This window comes from Durotheca rogersii, assembly GCF_024521655.1.
Source record: "Durotheca rogersii strain YMJ 92031201 chromosome Unknown GGS23scaffold_9, whole genome shotgun sequence".
Classification (NCBI taxonomy): Eukaryota; Fungi; Ascomycota; class Sordariomycetes; order Xylariales; family Xylariaceae; genus Durotheca; species Durotheca rogersii.
The window spans coordinates 364,064-382,413 of NW_026251240.1; the positions used below are offsets into that span (position 1 = coordinate 364,064).

Genomic DNA, 18,350 nt, shown 5'->3' on the forward strand with positions numbered 1-18,350 from the left:
TTGGCTCGGATGGCTCGGAGGACCCGGGGCGAGGACGGACCCGGTAGATCCACTCCAGCGCCGGGCTCGGCCGTGCGCAGAATCAGCTGGTGCGGTTCTACTTGCGTCTGGCATATTGACATTCGCGCGTTCTGTCGCGTTGCTCAATTAGAAAATCCACCTCCTCCCTCCACTCACTTTCGTCCCTCTTGTTTTTGTTTCTTTGTTTTTTCTGCAGCTTTGCTTATCGTTATCGTGCCTACGTTTCCACTTCCCTTCGGCGTCTTCGTTTGAATACGCCAACATCCATCCATCTTCGCTTCCTTCGACCCCTTCTTCTGGGCAGCTCGCCCTAGCACTGCCACGTTGGCCTTACTCTCACGGATAATAGCCTCGTTGGGGTAGGTATTGTTATTCGTAGGTAGATGCCGAGCAGCGCGCGCGCGGGGTTGTGGGCTGGCGCCGGGAGCGCTATCGGGTGTGGTGGTACCTATCGCCATCTACTCGCGTTGATACGATGATCCTGTGTGTGGCGCGATAGCGCGGTCGATCCCATGGCCGCGTGAGCGCGGCAGTGAGGGAAAGCCGACGACAAATCCCGTCACCCTTGGCGGCACTGCATGTAATAAACACTGCCTCCCCCGCATTCCCTGCGCATCGGAGCCGAGGCACTCAGCGCGCCCCTCATATCCGAAGCCTCCCTACGAGGGCGCTCGAAGCCCTATATTATCACCTAGTAGGGCGCATCCGTCTCTTAGTAATAATTACAGTCACTACAGTCGCATATCTCCTTAGCGGTCGCTTTCGCCAAACGAGTCGTGCTAGGTAGGCATCACCCTCGTCTCCCCATGGCGCAGCAGGTCGACGTAGTAATCTGCGGCGGGGGCTCGGCCGGCCTTTGCGCGGGCGTCTGGCTCGCCCGCTGCGGCGTCAGCTTCCAGATCCTCGAGCGCGGTACCGGGCCGCTAGAGAACGGCCAGGCGGATGGGGTGCAATGTCGGACGGTGGAGTTGTTCGAGAGCTTCGGGCTCGCCGACGCGCTCCTCAAAGAGGCCTACCACGTCACTGAGATCACGCTCTGGGCGCCTGATAGCGAGCGCCGCGGCGGCATCCGGCGCACGCATTTCACGTCCGACAAGCAGCGAGGCTTGAGCCACCAGCCGCACGTCACCCTGAACCAGGCCGCGATCAACAGGATCCTGACCGACGAGATGGAGCACGCTTCTGGCCGCCCCTGCGTCGAGTACGGCTGCGAGGTTCTGGGTGTCGAGGTAGATGGCGAGACTGCGCGGGATCCCGATCAGCACTGCGTTACTGTCAGAGCGTCTAAAGACGGGGTAGAGCGACTGTATCGTGCGAAATACGTCCTGGTAAGACGAACTCTAGAGTTGCACTTTAGCTATCACTTCCGCCCCCCAAAGAGAAAAAAAAAAACTCTCTTCGTTGGTCTAACGCGCTAGGACAGGGGAGCGATGGAGCGCATAGCATTGTCCGGAAGTCCCTCGGATTCCAGATGGTCGGCGACACGACCGACGCTGTATGGGGGGTGATGGACATCTACCCGCGAACAAGCTTTCCGGACATCCGTAGGAAGGTTATGGTGAATTCCGAGGCGGGGAACGCACTAATCATACCTCGCGAGGGGGACTACATGATCCGGATCTACATAGAGTTAAAAGGCGCGGCCGGAAAGGATGTCACACTGGACGAGATCATGCGGCGGGCGCGCCTCATCCTGAGCCCGTACACGCTCGAGGCCGCCGAGACGGTCTGGTGGTCGGCGTACTCGATCGGCCAGCGCCTCGCAGACAAGTTCCACCAGGACTACCGCGTCTTCCTCGGCGGCGACGCGTGCCACACGCACTCGCCCAAGGCCGGCCAGGGCATGAACGTCAGCATCCAGGACGGCTACAACATCGGCTGGAAGCTCGCCGCCGTGCTCCGCGGCCGGGCCGGGCCCGAGATCCTCGAGACGTACGTCTCCGAGCGCCAGAAGGTCGCCGCCGACCTGATCGACTTCGACCGCAGGTGGTCCCGGCTTTTCTCGTCGACCTACCGGCGCGAAAACGGCGTCACGTCGGAGCAGGTACACGCCCAGACCGTGCTCCACGCCAGGTTCACCTCGGGCATGGCGACCCGGTACGAGGACTCGTCGATCGTCTCGGCGGCCGCCAGCGAGGCCGCCCTCGCCGCCAACATAACGGTCGGGATGCGGTTCCCGAGCGCCGAGGTGATACGGCATTGCGACGCGCGCGAGACGAGGATGGTCTTGGCCATGCCAGCCGATTCGCGGTGGCACGTGGTTGTCTTTGCCGGCGACATCCGGGAGCGCGATGCTCTGGAGCGGCTGCGAAATGTGCGTACACGCTTTCCCCCCCCCCCCTCCCCCCCCCTTGCGCAGCCCAAGAATCTCCCGCGAGAGCCGCCGCTATTGCTGACCAAAAGATTGGCAGTTTTCAATCGGCCTCGAGAGTGTCATCGACGCCGTCACGCCGCCCGACGCCGACCGCGACACCGTCGTCAACCCCTTGCTTATCCTCTCCTCCGGGCACACCGAGACCGAGCTGGACCAGGTCCCGCCCGTCTTCACGCCTACCGTTTCCAAGTGGAGAATCAAGTGTACGTGCTCTTCGGGCCCCCGGAGGCGGATAATATGACCAAGATTGCTAATTAACAACGTCATCATCTCCATCGTCGTCTTTAGCTTTGCTCAAGGTCTTCGTGGATGAGGAAGGCTACCACTCCCCCCACGGCCACGCATACGATATATACGGCATAGACCCGGGCCGAGGTGCGGTCGTGATAGTCCGTCCAGACCACTGCAAGTAGCCCCCGAACGACCGCAAGCGGAACGAAGCACTGACCTGAAGCAAGACATCTCCAAAATATGCTCGTTGGCCGACATCGGCGCCGTCAAGGATTTCTTCTTCGGGTTCATGAAGCGGATAGAAGAGTAGGGCTGCCCGTCTACCACGCGTGATATTACCCTGGGATGATGGTTATTAGAGGGCATTATTATTACGTATCGGATGTAATTAATATTCGTGTTGAGCCGGTCAGTGAGAGCAACGTTTGTGTATTATACGCAATCACGAAACATGTATCTAAAGTAACTAGGCGAGGAAACAAGACTCCGGCCTACGTGCGAGAACCAATCAACGCCAATACATATGACTGAGAAAGAAGAAGAAGAAGAAGGAAACCCCCCAGCACCTCAGGAGTTGACCTCGGCGAACCAGGTCCTCAGCAGCCCCGCCAGAGCGCCGGGCAGGTCCTCCAGATTGTGCACGATGAGGTAGTATTGGAAGGGGAACGTGTCGAGATAGTACTCGGTCTTGATCTCCTCGTTACCCAGGAAGCGCACCTTCTTGAGGTTCACGACGCTCTGCGGCTGGTGGTGCTCGCCGTTCGTGCCCGACCTCGACGTGGTGTCGTCCATGATGATGAAGACGAGCATGATGCGCTCCTCGGCCGCCTCGCGCAGGAGCAGGCGTATGCGCTCGTGGGCGGCCGAGGGCGTGAGGCCGTCCGACAGGACGAGCGCGAGCTGCCAGAGGTCGTCGCCGCCGCCGTCGGACGCGCGGCCGGCCTGCGGGCGGCGCGCGGCGCGGAACCGCGCGATGGTCTGCCGCACCAGCAGCTCGACGTCGGTGCGGTCCTGGCCGAAGGCGAACCGCTGCAGCGCCTTGGCGCCCGCGTCGTGCGACGCGAACGGCTCGCCCAGCTCGTGCGCCGCGAACACGTCCGCCCCGAAGCCGAGGATGCCGATCTGCCCGGCCTCGAGCATTGTCAGCGCCCGCGAGACCATGACGAGCGACTCCAGCGCGAGCGTGCCGGCGCTCGACTCGCCCATGCTCTTGCTGTCGTCGACGCAGAGCAGGATCTGGTAGGAGCGCTTTGTCGGGACCGCCCTGCGCATCCATATCTTGTCCCTCTTGTAGCTGGAGGCGATGTACGGGATGATGCGCTTGATGTTGAGACGCTTGCCCGTTCGGTAGGACCCCGATAGCTTCGTGGATTGGGACGGCGTCAGGATGAGCCGCAATTGAGAGGTAAGAGCGAGTGAGAGCGAGTGTGTTTTGCTCTGGAACGAGGTCCATTGTTGCATGGATTCCCCGAAGTCTCGGAGCTCAAGGTTCGACTCTGAGAGATGGGTAGTTGACAACTGCGTAGAGGTCTCCCGGATCCGTCCCTCTTCCTCTTCCTCTTCCTCTTCCTCTTCCTCTTCCTTCGAAGGCGGTGTACCACTTTCTGGGGGCGCTGGATCGCGGTCATACGCCCCCCGTCGCGTCGAAACCCCGGTAGGCTTCTCTTCTTGCTGCGCTTCCTGTTGGCTTTGGGAGTCATGAGGTTCCGAGACGTCCATTTTGTCCTCGTCGACGATTTCTGGCTCAGCCTCCTCTCCGGGGGGGATCTCGCCATTCGGGGGTTGTTCCTCGTCGTCAATTGCCATCGACTCGTCAATCAGCTGCCTCTGCTCTTCGTTGGAGGTTCCCATGGCCTGAGTATCTGGGGCGGAGTCGTCGTTTTGGATATGTTGATATTCCTGGATAGCTGATTCGTCGACATTTGTTTCCGCATCTCGGGAATCTTGCTCTCGGGCTTCTTTGATATCCTGCTGACGTCTGTGCCACTTTTCGAGGGCATCTCCCAGTGCCTTAAAAGGCTGATGGGCGGATGAATCTACACTACCATCCGGTTCGGTCTGGGAAGGCTGGTTTTGGGCCTCCGAGACGTCGCCTTTCTTGCCAATCGACGTGTCCTGATCGGCAGCGTTCTCGCCCATCTGCCCATCCTGCTGCGTAGCGTTATTCTGCGCGTCGTTCGCATCTTCTCTCTGATCGGAGTCCTGATCCTGTCCACCATTCTTCATGTCACTTGGCGCAACGTCCTCGCTGCTCGCGTTGATCTCATCAGAAGAGGGTATTTGCGTCTTCTCGTGGTCCTCTGGCGACCCGTCGGGCTTTTCGTCTGCCTCGTCGTCTTCTTCAGCCTTCGATTGCTCTTCATTTTCAGCAGACTCGTTCAATTTCTCGTCGTCATCGTCGACATTCGCGGGCGCGATCTCCGTCTCTTCCTCTTCACCATTCTCGCTTTCCCGGTCACTCATCCGTTTCTCATCCCTCTTTTCTTCAACGTCGGAAAGCTTATCAATATCATCGTCACTCATAGAGGACACCGACTCGTTATCGTCGCCATCGATATTCATGTCATCGGGCAATGCCAGGGTATCCTGTTCCTCGACATTTTGATCCTGCCTATCGGCTTCATCTTGTTGCCTGACTTCTTCGTCTTCTTCGGCATCGGGGTTCTCCTCAAGGTCTTGGTCGCCCTCATCGCCATCTTCTCCGGCATCGGCGTCCTGGGTATCGCGTCGCGTGTCGGCGGCTACTTGCTCGTCATCTTTCTTTTGCCCCTTCGTATTCTCCCCTTCCTGCGACTTTTCCGCCTCCTCTTCGTTTTCTCCATCCCACATCTTCTCGTCGACAGCCGACGGATCCAGGTCATCGACTTCGCCAGCCTCTTCGTCCAGCTCGCCATCATTCTCATCCTCATCGCCAGATTTCGATTCTTTCTCCTCCTCTTCACCATCTATGCTCTCCATATCACCCTCTAGCTCTTGGTCAGCCATATCTACTGCATCCTTTTCGTTCTCCATCTCTTTCTCAGACTCTTTATTCCCCTCTTTTGCTAATTCGGATAGGTCCTCGTCTGGCTGGATATCCTTACTTATATCCTCCGCGCCTTCTCCCTCTCCAAGACCAGTGCCACTCTCCAATTGCCCGTTCTCACCTGATTCCTCCTCGGACTTCTCCTTGGGTGTGCAAAACCCCTGCGACGCGAGTTGGGTGAAGCTTGTACTCAGCCTATACCCGAGCTTGCAAGCGCTCCTGTGGGCATCAGCAAAGGATGCGATTGAGTGAGCGCAGGTGGCCTCATATTGTTCGATAATCGGAGCCACAACAGCCATCAAAGCAGTGGAAGTTTTATTGACAACGTCGTCAGCTAAGTCGATCCGCGCGAATAAGTCTAAAGTCTCTTCTATGCTCCGTTCAACTTTGTCCATACGTAGTGCTCGTAAAGAGGCTGTCATGACCCCGCTGTGTTTCATCAACCAACCTGATTCTTCGTGGGAAGCGGGCAGCCTGGTCACTTCTTTATTAAATTGCTCGATAGTCACCAGAATCCCGTCGCAGAGACTTTTCGTGGCGTCAATCAGGAGATCGATCTGGTTGGTAGGCAGGTTCGGCGTATATGGCTGTTCATCAATAAACGTCCAAAGTTGAATTTGCTCGAGCAGGAATGCCAAACCAGGCCACATTTGACTCGCAGCACTTAGAGCGTCCCGGAATTCAGCGAAGGATGACTTGACGGCGTCCTCTAGATCTAATATTTCGGATAAGGCGACCCCACGTGGAAGAATGGGGATCGATTTCCATTTGGCGGATAAAGCAGACATTCTCTCTAGCCAGTTGCCGAGGAAATCGAGAACCTCTTTACTGTCGATGTTTCCAAGCTTGGTGTGAATTTCGATTAGATGTATGCCGACCTTGATGATTTCGACAAGCCATATAGAAGCTCTCTCGTGATTTCCGCACACCACCTTAGGCTTGACCACTCTGCCGTCTTTCAGTGTGCCAATAGTCCGAACCCTCTTCAAGCCGTTCGACAGTGCATTGTGTTGCTTGAGTGCTCCGGCCAACTCACGCCTCTGACCCAACGTGATGTAAAGTATACCCTCGAGGAGCCCGATACTTCTATCAACTTCCGCCATGGTCAAGTCATCAGAGTGGTCTTGGGAGGCGGCTCGCACTCGAGGCGCGAGATCAAGCATCTTGTGGAAATAGTACTCGGTACCCTCTAGGTCGGTGGAAGTATAGGATTCAAACGTCTCCGAGGTAGCGAGGATTGTCGAGAGCGCACCTTGGCGAGACAGGATATCCGTGCTCAGGTTATATTGCACTCCCATTCGTCTGGCTTCTTTCAGTGTCTCCGCAAATAGCCCCCGCTTGCGTGACTTCAGGTGCTTTACCAGAGCCTTATTTTCGTCGTTAAGGATCCGGGGAGTCTCTCTGCGAAGCTCGAGAGCCGACGACTCGATGTTGGACAGGAACGACTCAATAGCTTCCCCAGCATTTATAGAGAATTCGGGGATACGACCCAGCTTGCACATGATATCAACCGTTCTCCGCGCATTGGCCAATCTCCGGTAGTCCTCGGTCCAGCGCGGGAGGTTTCTAGAACACCATTCGATGGAGGCGTAGTCGATAGCCACTGACTGCGTTGGCAATTCGATGGCTGTTACATCGTTGTGTGTTTCGTCTGGCAAACCACCTTCAATTATGGCCTGCATCGGCCGATTTAAGGCATCTCGAAATTTTCGTACGATCCTGAAAAGCTTTTGGTGAGATTTCCGGGCGCTTTCTCGCAACGCGGCAATATTTGTGTCTTTCCAGCTTGCTAACAGGAGTATATCTTTCATCTGTTTCTCAAGAGGAGCTCTACCAGCACGAATCGAGTCCTCAACAGCTTTCGTGTATCGAGAATAATATTTGACGAAGTGCTGAAGGCTATCGCGCACAACAGATATCGAAGGGTAATCCGTTGCGAGAGATTCCAGTTGCTTGCATAATTGCCTAAGCAGGTTGAGTCGACCGACGAATTGCCCAACAGCCGCGGAGGAGAAATACGCTTCCAATTCCTTGAGGAGGCCGGAGGCATGTAGGGAAAGATCCCCTCCCTCCTGAGCCAAGGTTAATGGCACGGCTATGATAGCTTGGTAAGCAATGAACCACCATGAACTCGCATCTTCATTGCTCTTCTTGACCTCCATATCGAACAGCCTTCCCCATGTCGCGAGCTCCAGCCGTCGCCAGCTAATGAGAAGACTTGTTAATTGGTTGTAGAGTGGCAAAACTCCGTACGTCTTGCTTGCCCAACCGCCAAACTGCCATTCGTAAACGAAGGCATGGAGCTGCTCTACTTTCGGTATTATCTTAGCCAGCGGGTCGGAATGACCCAAATTGAGAGTTTTCTCGCAAGACGATACAACATCGGTCAAGGGTTGTAGGTGGCCAATCTCGTCGACCTGTTGAAGTTGGCGGAAGCGGGTTCGAATAGAGTTGACCAGACTAGTAATCTTCCGAGCCTCAAGAAGGTTGCCGTCGGTGTAGAAGTTATAGTCTGCTGGGTTGGTCTCCGAGTTGATTCCTTGTAACATCTTGTCTAGTGCTAATATCACAGAAGGAAGCATACTCCGGTCCGTGACAACGCGTGATACGTTTTCCCTTTCCGATAACTGCTGCGCGAGAAGTGCAGTGACGTTCGTGATACTTTCTGATGGGTCTCGCGGTACGAGGAAAATATTCTGATGAATTCGCGTCAACTTAATAGCCAACGCCCGAGCATCGCTGACTTGGGGCTTTGGCGCTTGATCAAGCTCGTTATCTGTGTTAAAGCTTGGGAACAACTCGTCGAATTCTTCCTGTTTCGCTGCCTCTTCTTCATTCAAGCCGCCTCGATAACGATACCAGCTTCTTTTGGCCGCCTCGGCTTTTTGATCCGCGTCAAGCTTCTGGACCCATTGATCGTACAAGGCGTGGATTGCTTGGAAGGCGTCTTCTTTGACTCTATCAAGTCCAGCCGACCCTTCTACGGAGACAACCATAGCAGCGTAATGAAGAACCTCGAGGTTATGAGAGGATAGCGCTGATCGCTCAAGGGAAACATCGAGCTTCCCCCCGAGGAAAGGCGCAAGTCTTATTAGTGTCCCTGAAGAGAGCTCACCGTCCCGTACTCGTATGCCAGCCTGTTGTCCCAGATAAATGCCGAGTTGCAGGCAGTAAATCATATTCACAACTGGCAAAGTAATATCCTCGTATGCACGGAACTGCTGCTTCAGGCGGAGGGCAATCCTTGATAGGTTTTCGTAAATGACATATAATTGTTGCGTGGCGGTCTCTGAACCGGAGCAATGCTGGAATAGGATCAAGCTAATATCTGATTCGAAAACGACTTTCAGGAGACTATTGAACTCGGTTTGGATTTTGGGTATCTCGGATTGTAAGGGGCGATATACAACCTGAACTGCACTAGGGGGAGGTCCAAGAGATTCGATTTCTTCCTCTAATAGTTCGCATCGCAGATTTGTAGACTGACCAGTCCAGAATTCCTCAAAATCCCGCAGGGATCGGAGTTCATTTTGCAGAGTAGAAGCAAGCTCGCGATGGCTTTGTAACTCGATCTGAGGACGCAGTTGTGGATCATACGCCTTGTCTGGGACGAAGAGCTTGATGAGCGCCAAGGAAAATTGAATCCAGGCGTTCGCAAGGTAAACACGTCGTGCCTCACCATCTTCCGCAGCCTTCAAAGATACGAGAGCGGGAACTAAATGGCCAGTAGTTATTCCGGAATTGCATTTGGTATCGAGGATCACCGCGTCTGGTAGAATGGCCCCGATATTGAAAGATAGGCCTTGTCTGCTAAATCCCACTGATTCGCGTAGTGCTGTCCCAGCCTCTCGAGCAGAGGCGAATATGGCCATCAGGGATGCGTCGTAGTTGGCCACCACGTCCATCATGAGGCGCCAGAGAATATCGCTGAGCCCGCTTAGGTGGTCGCCTCCAATTGCCCCCGTGTTGGTGCATATCTGTGCCGCTAAAATTGGCAATTCTGCTTCGAGTAAAGCCAGACAAGCAAGATTTGTTGAACCAATTGCTCTAATCTTCGATAGGATTTCGGCCGATACGTTTTCATCCCAGTGGTGGTGAGTACTATTCTCCTCAACTAGATTCTCGATCGATAGCAGGCACTTTGAGGTGTCGGAGGCGCTATTTATGCGCAGCCTCGTGGTGAGCGGCAGGTTGGATAGCAGCATTGTTTCCTTAAACGCCCGTGGGAGGCTGACTTGGCGCGACATGCAATCAAGCATAACCATCTGTCGTATAGACTCAAACTCGGCAGCCATAAAAGGGGGAATCGGGGCGCCACCATCAGCAAGTTTACTAGATAATTTGTCAATCTCGGACTCCAGGACCTTTAGAAGGCCCTCTGCGTCAGATTCACCCTGTCTAATGAGCCCATATGCTTTATCAAACGAGACCATGACCTCAGAAAGATCCGCTGGCGTTGCTTCAGCCCGCCATTTGATCGAATCAAACTGCGAAGCTAGTTGTTCCATACGGCGAACGTGGGAGAGAAGCGATTCATTTCCGATCGGGGTAGGTCTAAATACTTTCCAGAAGATATCTATGCTGAGGCCCGTCGTCAATTTGAACCCAGACGTAAAGCACTCATCCATTCCTCTTAGGACGAGTGAGGCAAGCTCGCGTGTCTGGCCGTCAAGTCGGGACATGTGGCTAGATAGCACAGTCGATATATGGCCTAGATGGGCTTGGAAGGGCGCTTCTTCGAAAATAGGGCTGGTGAGATACCGAAACGTCCTCCACCAGAAGTGAATGATGTCTCGACAGAGGCGTTTTTGGTCCTACCACAATTAGCTGTTGCAAAAGCAGGTCGCGCCTCCATTGCTCACCTTCCAGGAGTCGGGATTAGAAAGCTGGGAGGCCATGTATGAATGAATCGCTTCCAAAACACCAGCAAGAAACTTGGACGCGCCGACGGTAGAATCTTTTGAGACGGCCGCAATAGTACCGAGAGCATAGGATCGCTGGAGGCGATTCAGCTGCGACAACTGAACACCATGAGCTAGAGACTTCTGTGTCTCCATAGATGACCACGCCTCAATGATTTCCCTGTGAAGATCGTAACAACTTCCTAACCAAAAAGGAATATCCACAGACTGTCCTTGCAGTAGTGGAACCACCACCGAATTTTGCAAGGGATGCCGTGGCTAAAGAGGAGGTTAGATGGACCGTGAAGAAAAATTAAAATCAATGGCGATGGGTCGGCACTCACCAGTATGCACCCAAGACTAGGAGCGGCATCATTAGGCAACGCCGTGTATAATTTCCGGATCGAGTTTTGAATATCAGTCGTGATCGGCGATTTGATAAAGGAGTCGATCAGTAAACGGTTGAGAGCAAGCGGGGCGGCCTTCCTCTGTAGCGGTGCTGGCACAGAGTTAATACAGTTGAAATATCTTTCGAGTAGAGGCAAGTCGCTAAACGATAGACAATCAACGGCCACAGAAGCTGTCTTCGTCTCGTTGACGGCATCGAATGATATCACCGAGGACATCAATTGGAATCTCTGTAGACTCGACTCAACTTCAGTAACTCGACTTCGCCAGGGTGTGGGAGCTGCATTGTGTGGTTCGACGTAGATCTCAATCGCACGATTCCTCATTGCTCGCGAGAGTTCTCCGTACCGAGGGTCGACAGTTAAGAACACCCTAAAGTCAGGATGCGGCTTGATAACTCGGGGTTCGCCATCCGGACCGCAATGCTCATTGATGATTAGATGGCCATCTAGCTCGAGCAAAGAGTTCAATCGGTCAAGGACGGATGCGCTGCAGAGGTTTGCATTGTCGAGCACAAGCCAATGTCCCTTCTGGAGCGCTTGGACGATAACGCCATCCAGCCACTCAAATCTCGGGTTTGAAATGGTCGTAGGCCGTTGAAGAAGTGCCTGAACACTCGAGAGCATGGCACCTAGCCCCGAATCGATTGAGATCTGACCTCGAAGCTTTTCAATGCAGACCAAAAGGTCTCCACGGCCGTCAGTTGGGTCCTTCATTGAGTCAAGAATATTTAACAGGTCGGCCGCCGGCCCCGGGACGCCTCCAACCAGAGCATCCATCGTAGACACTTGTAATGCTTCTTGCAATGCCTGGAGGGCCGTGTTTATCTCACGCAAGGGATCCGATTGTTCAAATCCTCCCACGAGATCCATAGTGTCTATGTCAGCATTCAAAGGGAACGTTATTAGCTCTTTCCCAGCCGACGCCGCGACATGCTGTAGGAGCATTGACTTCCCACTGCCTGATGGTCCGACAAGGATACACGGAATGTTCTGCTTGATGCAGATCATGAGAGACTCTATTTCCATAAGGCGAGGGACGATGTCCATACTAGGAAAGTCCGACGGTTGGGTAAGTTGATTTCGCTGCATCAGCGCCAGGCCGACTTGGAGTGATAGGGAGCTCATCCCATGATACAGTTGGTGGGATCTCGGCGGTGCCCCGAAGACTTCCGCGAAAAGCCTGTCAACCTCGAGTCTATCCTTCTTCGATCGAAAACGCTGTCGAATCGCTATGCTCAAAAAGTCGTCGACCGTGCCGGTACCAAGTAGCAGATCTGGTGACGTGAGTAGGTGTAGCCAACGTAACGTATCGCGAAGATTAAACTCCCACGGACTGCCTTGGGAACCGAAGGTCCTCTCGATAAGGATGCGCTTTTCGAGGTCGGATATGAAGTTGATAATCCGTCTAACTGTCTCTGCGGGGACCGCAGGGAAGTTGTGTTGGGCGATCAACAAGAGATCCTCTTCGCTGAATACGTCCGCGTACACGACTATGAAGCGATTGACGAAGGAACTCGGCAATCCTTTTCTCCCGCCACCCTGATGGTGCGGGTTCTGCGCGGCAAATAGACGAAAGTCGGGATGTCGTTTAAAGACTTGGTCGAGCTCCGAAACGTATACTTCTCCTCGATGGTCCAAACAGGCATTGAGACCTTCTAGGACGGACTGCGACGCCAGATTCATCTCGTCGAGGAGTACCCATTCCCCGTTCTGCATAGCGCGGAGGAACGGTGCGTCTCTCCAAGCGAAGTGCCCTGCATCCGCTCCCTCGACGGGCACATCGGTTCCGAAGAGGTCCATGAGGTCAGTCTGGTCCGAAAGGTTGATTCTCGTCAGAGGCCGTCCGCATGCGCGAGACAATGCGCTGACGAGCGTGGTCTTCCCTACGCCTGGGCTACCTTCTAATAGAATGGGCTTCTGAACCTGGAGCGCGCGAATAATTCTCATAGCATTGAGCTTCGTTGTAGGCGCATGTAAGGCAAATCCCGTCTCAAAGCTCTCATTGGCAGTACGACTAATAGAGAAGTCCCCGATTTGAAGCTCGTGAGCTTTGACGGCTAATTGTAGCGGCGCTCGATAAACTACAGTTGCATCACAATGAAGAAGCTCACTCAGCTTGTCTAAGCATCTCTGTCGTTGCGCATCCAAGTCCTTCGGGTCAAGGGCGATCAGTGCAGACGGGTTCGCGCCAAGAGTATCGATGAACACGGTCGCGGCGCCATGAATAACGGCGGAGACCGGATCCTGAAGTTGACTCTCGTCGACAAATTTAGCCCAAACCAAAATATCCCGGATGGAGAAGGCTGTTGAGGCGGTAGACCTGAAGTTGGCGCCAAACCAATAAGAGAAATCAACGATGACCCGAGAGAATGACCGAAGTGCGGGCTGGAGCTTGGAGGAGACGATTTGCAGTACATCTTCATTCTCTGACAGAGGTGAGACCCAGATTTCAGTAAATCGATTCCGCAATGCCGGCGAAAGCTCTTTCTTGCCGAAGTCCCCTCCGGGGTTCATCGTCGCTAAAAATTGGAAACCCTCGGAGGCCTGGACGAATGAGTCGCTGATGCCCTTCTCTGCAAGGAGTAGCGAGCGCTGGGGTTCGAGAACAGAGTTGAGTCTCTCCAGTACGGAATCGTCCGCCAGCGATATTTCGTCGAGAAGGAAAAATTGGCCATTCCGCATAGCATGAACTAAACTCCCGTCCGCCCACTCGAAGAGAGCCTTGCTCTTGGTCTCGTTATCGGAAATTCTTCTTCGCAGCTCTACCGGCACTACAGATAGAGTCGAACTATCTAGGGAATGATACTTCTCTAGCAACTTTTCCGCGTCGCCTTCAGTTGTATGGCCAAGCCGCTCTAGGGCATCGATAAGATCTTGGGTTAATGTGTCTAATACGGCGCCTCGGTTTCTAATTGGCCTCTGGGACCCGATGAGGTCTCCGGTCTCAGTGTTCTGGTGAGCATTGACGATGTGAAGTTCTTTGCCAAGCGATTCCGCCAAGAGTTGGCAAACAGTGGTCTTGCCGCAGCCAGTATCCCCTACCAGGAGAACAGGCTCGTTGTGACGAATCGCGCTCGCAACTAGAACGTACAGGCGACGCATGGTCCGGGTCCAGACAACTCCCTGGCTGTTATGAGCGGGCAGAGCTTTGAGGTACGGCGAATTTCGTATATCATAAAGCTGATCTTGGTCGATTTTGACTCTGAATACGGCCTCAATCACTTTCTTAACGGCCATACGCTCTTCTTCGTTCCGCACACGCTCGGCAAGAAGCATGAAACCGTTGGCTGCGATCTCTTCTCGAGTTTCCGCGCCTCTCAGCGCCCATCTAAAGAGGTCTCGTAACGTCGCAAAGCTGTCCTTGTTTTCAAAGAGCCGACTCGTCTGGCGTAGCCTCGAAAGTTCCTTGTACACGCTCACGATCCTCTTGCAGTCGGAAGGAGCGGTGTATAAGCTGCGCTTCTGGAGGATGATTTCGAGTTCATCTTCGGGGATATCGTCAAAATGAAGCTCGAGGAATCTGTTGCGAAATGCGCGAGACAGGACTTTTCGGCCTCCATACAATCCAGGGGGGTTCTGAGTCGCAAATAGCATGAAGTTCTCGTGTGGGCGCACCACCTCTTGGGTCTCGGGTATGAGCAATTCGCGATTGTCGTCAAGTAGACGGTTGAGGGCTTCTAAGACATCAGTTGGAGCGAGATTGAGTTCGTCAAGCACGATCCAATGGCCCTGTCGGAGTGCCTGTACTAGCAACCCTTCTTGAAACCGCAGCTTGCCGTCAGAATCAGAGACGTACGTCCCTAGATATTCTTGAAGATCTGTGTGTTCGTGATTGTTTATTCGCACGAACTTGTTGCCGCTAAAATTCGCGAGATACTCAATCATGCTTGTCTTGCCCGCCGATGTAGGACCTTGGATGAGTATCGGAAAGCGTCTCGTCGAAGTGGCTCGTACTAAATTTAATAGGTTACGCTCTATATAAGAGGTGATGATGTAGTCGGTTCGTTCAATGGGCGCTTCCTCCCCTTGCAGCAGCCAGTACTGGCGATCCTTGTTCTTGTTCATGAACTTCACGTATCGTCTTCCGTCATCAGGGTGTCTCGGTGGCTGTGAGAGTAAAGACTTGGCTCCACCGTGTCGGTCGAGGAGGTGGTGGTGGATCAACGGCACCAGTGTCTCTTCAGACGCTCTGTCTAATAGTGTCAGAAACCCCATCGAGAACCCCTCGAATAAGGCTCTCCGGAGTCCATAAAACGGGGAAACGTCGTTTACGTAGCTCAATACACGCGTGAGTGTTCGTAAACTGAAATGGGGCACTTCATTGGCACCATCGACCAGACGTTTCTCCTCCGCACGCGTCTTCGTGTTCATGTAGAGCCTCGCGATATCGTCAGCGGCCTGCTCATCCTTGGCGCTTCTCCCGCTCAGGTAGGCTTTGATGATGGTGAGAAGATCTTTCAAGTCCTTGTCCGGGCTGCCAACATAAAACTCCGTGAAGCGCGACCGTAGCCCGAGAGGAAGATCACGTTTCCCGATATCTGTGGCCGGGTTCATGGCACCGAAGATGCGGAAATCCGGGTGGGCCTTGACTCGTTCAATATCCCCAGTCTCGGATAATAGGATTGACGGCTCATCATTTGGCCCAGAAGCAAGGAGGTCGGCTATACTCTCTAGCGTGTCCGGCGATGCGAGATTAATCTCGTCTAGCAGTACCCAATCTCCATTCCTAGCGGCTTTGACGATGTTGCCTTCAACGAAGGCGAAAGCGAAGCTGCCTGACCCTCCCGAAATTTGAATATCGAATTGCTCAAGGCTCCTAGCAAAGGCCTCCCAGCGCGGTTTCAAGTCGAGAAGCGACTGCAGTTTCGATTCTACTTTACGTCGCTTAACGGCTGGTCGGCCCTCCGGGTCGGGTCCGTTGCGAGCATCGGCTTGACTTTGAAGGTCGCCAACAATCTTGTTGAACATCTTCGGCGCTTCTTGCCACAACTTCGACACTCTGGTCCATTGGCCTCTCGCGGTGCATTTCCCAATTTGCTCAAGATATTTCTGGTTCTTGGACGCGGAAATCCCGGTAGCGGTGAACAGGTCTTCGAACTCCTCTTTCAAGGGGATAGCGAGGCTCCGCGCGTTCACGGGCTTGAAGCCTCCTAGAAGGTCTCCAGCCTCGCTCTGCTGCGACAAATTCACAGCCACAAACTTGCGGCCGAGCGATTCGGCGAGTTGCTGGATAACAGTCGTCTTGCCAATACCAGTCTCGCCCACGAGAAGCACCGGCTCGCGGAGCTTGACGGCCATCGATATCTGCTCAAGCAGCCTCCTCGAGTGGCTAGTGCTTGCAAACGGCCTTTTTGGCTTGGCGACCCTGTTGGTGTGTTTTCTTCTGGTCAACATAACTCTTCCGACCTTGAAATTACCAGGGCTCTCCTCCAATGGCGGGACACGGGTTTTGATGTAATGGTCCACAAGTTGCTTCGGGAGCTGCACCTCCTCTGCTATGCAGTTGACAAGCACAGCTTTTGCCTCTGGCTGGGGAAGACTCCCACAGAAACAGTCAACCGCGTCCATAAACATCCAATCTCTTGTTGTCTCGCTGATAGGCTCGTCGCCTGTCTTGCAGCCCGAAGCTACCAAGGTCTCCCTTAGCCGACGGCACCACTTCAGGACGTCCCGGGGAGTTATCGTGCGTTCTACGGCGCTTCGACCAGCATGAGTCACAGAGGAGACACCGGATAAGTTGCTTAGTCGCCTATAAACCGACATGATCATTGGTGTATATTTGTGCAATAGAGGATAATTCCCCACGACGATCTGCTCCAGCTCAGCAGGAGGAGGGACTTTTACACTGGACAGGTGCCAGAATCGCTGGCCTAGCATACTAGGGAGGCTCTCTTGGCCATTCATCCCGCGAGTGGTTCTAACCGTCGCAAACAGTCGGAAACCACTTGCAGCCTCGACCGTCTCCCCACGGCTGGGAATAAACAACCTGCCATGTTCCACTAGCGGCAATAACATGCTCATCACCTCGTTAGGAGCCCGGTCTAGATCCTCGATTAGAACCCACCGTCCTTCGCGGACAGCGGTGGTGAGGACGCCGGGGCGCCAGGAAAAGGAGCCGGGCTTCGAGCCTGAAGAATACAGACCAACGAGCATTTTCGCATCAGTTTGTTCGTTAAGGTGTAGCGTAACTAAGCTTGACTCCGCGCCAAGCTCGCGGGCCAGTTCATGAACAATGGAGGTCTTTCCGGACCCGGGTAGGCCATGTAGGAGTACGGGCCCTGGCTTTTGGAGATTGTGTGCAAGGTTCTCCAGGTTCTCTAGAGTCGTTGAGGTGTGCACCAGACGAGGCGGCAGGCTCGGCTCGCCGCTCGGTCGGGGAAGAAGCGTCGCGTTGTACCGAGTGACCAGCTTAGTTAAACTCTGGAGAGGGAATCGTCCTGGATCGGAGCCTTCTAAACCAGCTCGCGTTTCTTGACGAAATACGTCCAAGTCTATCGCGCGTCGACGCTCAACTAGGGAGAGAAAGGTGTAATCGATGGTCACTCCGTCAAAGCTCGCCTCCAGCGACTCGCCGTCTCTAATATGCTCGCGGATGAGCGCTTCCAACTTGGCATCGGAAACTCCTAGCTGGCGGCAGAATGCCCTGATGGCAAGATATCTCACAGGCGCATGAGGGTGCTTGAATAGAGCCTGCAATAGAGAGGGCTCGACTAATTGGCGAAAGGCCCGCCTGTTAAAATTGAGGAGCCTCCAGAATGCTAGTAGGGTGGATAGCAAATGTCCGTCCGAAGTCGCATGGGCCGCCTGGGGGGAATTTAGCGAGTCGATCCTGGGGCGCGTCGATCCGGGGTCCAGTGCGAGTGAGGTTTCTCTTAGGTGCTGTTCTAGGAAAACGGAGAGGTAGGGCGCAAACGGGAGTATTCTCGCAAAAGAAGCGATGATGGAGTCCCGGTCGTTTACGTCTCGGGGCCTTAGCAGCCATCTGGCGCAAAGGTCGGCGATCACATCCTCGAAGTAGACGAATATGCGGCCGGTTGCTTGGGGAATCAGCGCGGCCGCCGCAACGGCGTCGAGAAAGTTGGCGGGGGTCTGGCTGCGAATAACTTCCAATAGATCGGGCGGTAGTTGACGAAGCAGATTATCGTCACTCAGCAGCTGGTCCCGTCCGCGGGCCACATCAACTGCTGCCATGGCCGCTGCCCGCTCGACTCCGTTGCGAAAAATGGAGGAATGGTGGTAGGTTTGTCCTGGGCTGGTTTGGTAGATTTTCCTTACCCAGTCTTCCTTTTGTCCAAGTGCCCACCACAAGCGCGCCGCAACTTTTTCTGCCGTTTCTCGAAATTTAGGCGGTGACGGCCTCGGAGAAAACGCTGGGCAATACCGACATT

General features: G+C 54.3%; 2 protein-coding genes across 2 annotated transcripts; one reads left to right on the forward strand and one right to left on the reverse strand.

Annotated features, from left to right (window-relative positions):
- Positions 1-568: 568 nt before the first annotated feature.
- On the forward strand, positions 569-3,538 carry GGS23DRAFT_566499 (FAD binding domain-containing protein). The gene is made up of 5 exons (XM_051516277.1): positions 569-1,349; positions 1,445-2,335; positions 2,433-2,598; positions 2,684-2,800; positions 2,854-3,538. The coding sequence occupies exons 1-5, from the start codon at positions 828-830 to the stop codon at positions 2,934-2,936; spliced, it is 1,779 nt and encodes a 592-aa protein (XP_051372057.1). The 5' UTR covers positions 569-827; the 3' UTR covers positions 2,937-3,538.
- On the reverse strand, positions 3,066-18,153 carry GGS23DRAFT_620977 (midasin; the record flags this gene model as incomplete). The annotated part of the gene is made up of 3 exons (XM_051521142.1): positions 3,066-10,465; positions 10,514-10,831; positions 10,897-18,153. The coding sequence occupies 3 exons, from the start codon at positions 18,151-18,153 to the stop codon at positions 3,194-3,196; spliced, it is 14,847 nt and encodes a 4,948-aa protein (XP_051372058.1). The 3' UTR covers positions 3,066-3,193.
- Between the last annotated feature and the right edge of the window lie 197 nt (positions 18,154-18,350).

Bases quoted from the DNA above. Each gene is read 5' to 3' on its own strand.
- GGS23DRAFT_566499 (XM_051516277.1), top strand. From the start codon at position 828: ATGGCGCAGCAGGTCGACGTAGTAATCTGCGGCGGGGGCTCGGCCGGC. The intron at 2,599-2,683 runs GTACGTGCTCTT...CGTCGTCTTTAG, and splicing joins TTCCAAGTGGAGAATCAAGT to CTTTGCTCAAGGTCTTCGTG. The intron at 2,801-2,853 runs GCAAGTAGCCCC...ACCTGAAGCAAG, and splicing joins GATAGTCCGTCCAGACCACT to ACATCTCCAAAATATGCTCG.